The sequence below is a fragment of the Onychostruthus taczanowskii genome, unplaced genomic scaffold (genome assembly GCF_017590055.1).
Source record: "Onychostruthus taczanowskii isolate IOZ18803 unplaced genomic scaffold, ASM1759005v1 scaffold113, whole genome shotgun sequence".
In the NCBI taxonomy this organism is placed as follows: Eukaryota; Metazoa; Chordata; class Aves; order Passeriformes; family Passeridae; genus Onychostruthus; species Onychostruthus taczanowskii.
Genome location: NW_024497963.1, coordinates 1725562 through 1731561, shown reverse-complemented (window position 1 = coordinate 1731561; position 6000 = coordinate 1725562). Strand labels below are relative to the sequence as shown.

At 47.2% G+C, this 6000-nt stretch overlaps 1 protein-coding gene across 1 annotated transcript in view; it reads left to right on the top strand.

The window, feature by feature from the left end:
• Positions 1-2450: 2450 nt before the first annotated feature.
• Positions 2451-6000, top strand: part of VAT1L (vesicle amine transport 1 like) — a 52767-nt gene continuing 49217 nt past the window's right edge. Inside the window, exon 1 of the mRNA XM_041426336.1 lies at positions 2451-2770. Coding sequence (XP_041282270.1) covers positions 2541-2770 — 230 coding nt within the window. The 5' untranslated portion in view covers positions 2451-2540. The remainder of the gene's footprint in view (positions 2771-6000) is intronic.

The window sequence follows — 6000 nt, the reverse complement described above, 5'->3', positions numbered from 1 at the left end:
ACTGACCTGTGCAATTACTGGTTCTAGCACACATCATGTTTCTACAAAATGGCCATCCTTCGACATTTTGACTTGCAGACAATACAGTTAAGGTATTTTGGATAAATTACTTTTGGTTCAGGACCAAGGGGTAATAGAGGTAGCTTTAAATCAGTATGGGGAGGCTTATTATTATTATAATGGAGAACCATTGCAAAACAAATGCAGTTTGAAGGCGCAGATTCACTTCTTTGGCTCTTGCGGACTGCTGGAGTGATGCGAGTGAGCTGTCCCCTACTCTCTTCATCATTCTGGATGTCACTTTGTTGCAATATGTTACCTGCTTTACTTGCCCCAGTCACTCTCTGCTTTACCATTCATTTGAGTTAGAGCTGTAACAAGATGCCAGCGGAGTGAATCATTGGGAGACAAGTGCATGTTATTCTTTATTCAGCTGCTGCCCGCCTGGTCATGCATTCAAATGGCCAAATCTAAAGTGAGAGAACCTTGTATTCCCCATTACAGCACTGAATTAGCCAAGTGCAGGGAGCAGGGAGGGGATATTAATGCTGTTACCACGGAGGAAAAAAGGTTCCTGATCTTTAAAACAGTTGGATCTTTTGACATACTGATACTTGGAAGGAAGTGAATGGCATCGCTTTAATATGTCACACATAAAATTCTTGATGGTGTTAATGGGCTTGTTCTGAGTCTTTGTCAAAACATATCTTCAGGACAACTTAAGTGGTGTCTGAGGCATCAGACTTCACTTTTGATAAAATCTGCTTAAACTTCTTGAGGTAATGGACCTAGTGAAGCTTCCCTGAGGCTAGTACTATTTCTCCTTTGCTCCTAACATGTATTTATTTACTGCTTCATTTATGGCAGGCTAAGATGACAAATTCTCAGAAATGGCCTTTTAAAAATATGTTATCTAAAAGTTTTCACAGACTACAGAGAAAAAAAAAAACAACAAACTTTCAAAAGAATATGAAAATTCTCTCCATTCCTGCACTATCTCACTTTATTGTTAATGAAAATGCTTTTATCCCATTACCTGTTATAGCTAAGATATTTCCAACATTTTTTGTTCCTTCAAATACTTGAACACTGAATACATGACCCAAGATGAAATAAATGCACATTGTGAAATTAAGGAGTATTGATGAACTCAGACCACTACAACTCCACAGCCTAAAGAGAGGGTGGTCATAATCCCCATCAGATGACAGAGGGGTCCTGAAACTTCTTAAAGACTCAGTTGCTGCAGGTGGGGGTGGTTTGATGGAAGAACTGTACCCACAGGGAGGTCTGCAGGACCACTCACCATGCACACAGCATGCTGCAATGAATTTTGGAACTCCATAAATACATGCATCATTTTAGGCTGATTTACTCAAACCGTGGGGCCATCCACAAATTGGTACAGGGATCCAATACTGAACTCAACAGACACTCCACCACAACTAGTGATCCCCCCAAATCCACACTCAGCTGCCCCAGGGGAGGCTGCAGGCACTGACCCTCATTAACACAGAGCTAAGTGGCTGGTGTCCAAGCCTCTTTAGGGACGCAAACCAGGACAGTCCCAGGGAGCTCTGCTGGGTGGGTGCCCTGCAGGACACCCTGTGCTCATATTAAAGGATTTAGCTTCCCACAGGAACCAGTGAAGACCAGCACTGATCACCAGGTAAAGATCTGTTGTAAAAAGGCTTAAAAGTGCTCTACAGCAGTCTCAAGCTTGTGTTTCGTGCTGCAAAGGTGTGTTCCACTCGTGAGGCGGCTGCCCGCCCACATGGTTCTTGTGACACCAAGAGTGCTCACTGAGCTGGGCCCGAGAAAAACTTCAGGACACAGAACAGGGAAGGTGTGACTCTGCACACTGGGCTCCCCAGTGAGGATCAAGACCCGGGCATCTTGAGTGGAGATTTAATCCACAATGCCATGAGCTCTGGGGCACAGAGGGTGGCTGCTCCAGACAGCCTGGCCTCAGACTCAGCTCAGCAGGCTTCAGGCTCTGAGCTGGCCTAAGGTGACAGTAGGGCTGTTCAGCCTGGAGAAGAAGAGACTCAGTCAGGAGTGATCTTATGCCTCTCTTCAACTACCTGGACGGAGGGTGGAGCCAGGTGGGGATCTGGGGACCGAGCTTTTCTCCCAGGTAACGAGTGACAGGACTTACTAAAGCTGCACGAGGGGAAGTTGAGGCTGGACATTGGGAAGAATTTCTTCACATTAGGATGATTAGACATTGGAATGGACTGACCGGGGAGGTAGTGGAGTCCCCATCCCTGGAGGTGTTTAAGGACTGGACGTGGCTCTCAGCGCCATGGTCTGGGTGACCAGGTGGAGATGGGTCACAAGGGTGAACTGTGTGATCTTAGCGGTCCTTTCAGCCGGCCCGGTTCTGCGATTCCTGCCGGGGGCTGCTGCTGTCGCGGGGCGCCGCGGGGGCGGCGCGGGGCGGAGGGCGCTGCGGAGCCGGTGCAGTGGGCTCCGCGGCCATTCCACACGGCGGCACCGGCCTCGCACGGCGGCACCGCGGGAGCCGCCGCAGCCCCGCCATGGCCAAGGAGGGAGCGCAGCGAGCCGAGGAGACGGAGCAGATGATCGACAAGGAGGGCGGCAGGGAGGCGGCCGAGGGCGGCGCGGGCGGCAGCCTGCGCGCCGGGGACGCCAAGGAGATGCGAGCCGTGGTGCTGTCCGCCTTCGGGGGGCTCAACAAGCTCCGCGTGTCCAAGAAAGCCATGCCGGAGCCGCAGGAGGGCGAGCTGAAGATCCGCGTCAAAGCCTGGTCCAGTATCGGCCCTCGCCCTCTCCTTGCCCCGGGGCGCGGGCGGGTGCGGAGCCCGCGGGGCCGGGCGGGGTGCGGGGTCCCGCGGTGCCCTGCGGCCGGGCATCGCTGCGCTCCGAGCGCGCCCTACGAGCCCCGCAGCCCCGGCTCTGGCACCGACTTCCCTCACCTGTGGCTTCCCCGCCGGAGCCCCGCTCCCGGCCGCCGCCGCCCCGTCCCTTCCCCGGCTCAGCGCTGAGCTCCGGGCTCCCCGGTCCAGGGCGGGCAGCGGGGTCGTGTGCGCTCGGCACGGGTGCTAAGGGAAGGAGATTGACCGTGGTACTTCACGCTGCCAGCTAGGGAAAGCCTGGCCAAGTGCGTTCGGGGTTTGGGTTTCTGTGAGAAATGTGGATGCCAGGTTGTGCGTGTTGCTCAGCACCTGTCTCTTTGCCTTCTGACACGCTGGCTGTTGTTTTTCTCCTGGGAATCACTTACTTAAGTCAGCATCCTTTTTCATCGGAGCTGCTGTGGCAGAGTGGCCAGAGCTTGGGATAATTTCCCAGTGTTAGTCCCTGTGTCCAGGTGACAAGTGTCCACGGTCGGGCAGCATCCTGCAATGAGTTTTCTTAGATGGCTTTTTTTCTTTTTTCTTTTTTCCTTTCCTTTCGTTTCCTTTCCTTTCCTTTCCTTTCCTTTCCTTTCCTTTCCTTTCCTTTCCTTTTTTTCTTTATTTTTTTTTTATTCACAGACAAGCAGAGCAGGCTCTTCTTCCTAGATTGCTGGTTCATAGTGCACGTTCCTTCATGAAAATAGGATTAATTCTTTTTGAGTGGCAGAAGCCACATTAGACTCTTACTACACAACTTGATATTTACCAAAGACTGAATTAATTTTGCCTAGGATTTATCTTCTGTTGTCCTTTTCTGCTATATGAAAACATGGTGCTTCTGGAATATAAATTCCAGGTGAAGGCTAAGTTGTTTACTTTAGAAGGAACTTGTGTTAAAAATGTTACTGGTATGGGGGAGTGAGCTTGTTTTGAATCACATATCAGTGGATCTGTTTCAGGTTCGGAATATCCTGGTAGGTTAATGCAGCTGAGTGTCTTGACCTGTTCAGATGCTGTACTTTCCATTCTGTTCTTAATGGGGCTCATAAAGTTTGTGACCATTGTGAGTATTCCCCCTACCAAGGTGTTGCCTATGAAAAATAGTGATATCCATTCATCTGCATGAGTACTAGTAAATAATGGGCTGGGATTTTTTGCATTCACATTTGGTGTTGGGGTTTCTTTTCTCTCTACTAGCCACAATGGAAAATTCAAGAAATTCTATGCTAAATGAATAGAAGTAATGTTTCTTGTTTCCCAAGTGGTTTTTTTTCCCAGCCATTGGGTTAACAAAATTTAACATGCAAAACTAAAAATGTTATTAGCACATGGATATAGTTCTCTAAATGCATCACGGATTTACATTTTCCAGTACCTGTATGAATTCCACTTTCATGAAAGCAGTAGCTGTGTATGTATCACAAATAGCAAGCTACCTGCACAAGAACGCTTGGCTGTAAAATAGAATTGTGCAGCCACAGCTGCAGCTGCCCTCCAGGGCTGCAGTGTCTGTAGGGCTGTGTGAGTTGCAGGCGTGCTGTTTGACATCAGCAGACCTGCTCAGCTGCTCCACAGGTGACTGCCAGGTTGCACAATGCCCCCTGTGTTTTGGGAGCTTCCCTTCCTGTGGAGGAGCCTGCAGGCTGGAGAGCATCTGCTTGTCATTCCTGACTGGAAATGGCCACAGGGCTGAAATGTCACCAGGTCACCCAAGTGTGCTTCCAGGCAAGGCAAAATCAATTTGCTGATCCTCTTGACCCAAGCCTGTAAATGCAGAGGATTGATTAGGATGATGATGGACTTGGGAGATCGAGTGAGAAAGGGGTTGGCTTTGCGCAGGGCAGCATGCACATGTTGATGTGGGCAGTGCTGAACACACACTAGATGGGTTGTTCCAGTCACCAATACTTCTTACAAAACACGTATTCTGTTGCATCAGTCTTGTAGTTGACCACCACTAGAGATGATTATTATTTTGACTCAACAAATTGATGGAGGAAAATAAGATTTATTTTAAGAAGGATATGCACATGCTTGATAAATAGTATACACCAGTAGAACAACAAGTTCTGTGTGGTCTCTGAATTCCCTGTGGATAAAACTAATTGAATCACATGTTTAGACCCCTTAAGTTGTATGTATACACTTCATAGTGTGGTACTAGAAATGGAGGAGATGGAGGATATGCTGCTGTTAGCACTAAGCCAGATGAATAATTCTTTTGAAGGTCTGGGATATCAGTGATCCAATTGAAAATGTGTCAGCTGAGATGAGTCATGTGTTAGGCTCATTCAGTGACTAAGAAATGGAACAGCCATCGATGTCCAAGCTGAGTCACAGCTTCTGCATATTTCCTGAAATAATTTTTGATTGATAATGATGAAGCAGTTGAAACTCCTGTGTTTGTTTGTATTGTAATTTGCAGGCAGCAGAACATTGGGATACAGAGTGTTTAAAAGATGAGACAAGTAGCTGGAATGAACGGAAGCCGTGTTTCAGATGGGCTGTGTGAATTAGCAATGGTGTCCTATGATCACCTCCCTCTATTGTTCTTTTTTCTCTTATTGTTATTTTTACCTTGTACTGCTGTACATGTGTATTGTGAGGAATGAGCAGAAGTGACCCTTCTGACTCTGTGACTGTGAGATGAAGGCACTTTAAAAAAACTGGAGCGGATAAAAGAAATCCTAAGTGTAACAGAGCAGCGGAAGAGAATTTGTGTTGCTCCTAAAGGCAGTCTGTTCTTATGGTGTTGGTTTCTGCATAAAAAGCATGAGACCTGATAATTTTAAACCTTTCCTTTATGTATAGACATGGTTAGTTTTGTTGGGTTTTTTGGGTTTTTTTGGGTTTTTTTAAATTTTAAGATTGGGCAGTTTGCTGGCTGTGGTTAAGAGGAAGGATTTTAAGAATGCAAAACTTGATGGTTCTTTTGTTTTGCTCTGTGGCTTTTCATTAATTTCAGTAATTTATTTTAGTGGATTTTTACAGTGAAATAAGAAAGACAGATCAAAAGCAGCACCTCTCCAAATCATGTCATGGACTGTTCTGCATGATTTGGGATTTTGAAATGGAAGGTATTGAGCATCCTCAAGTGTATGGGATGGAACAAGGAGAAACAAATTGACTGTTGCTTTCCACA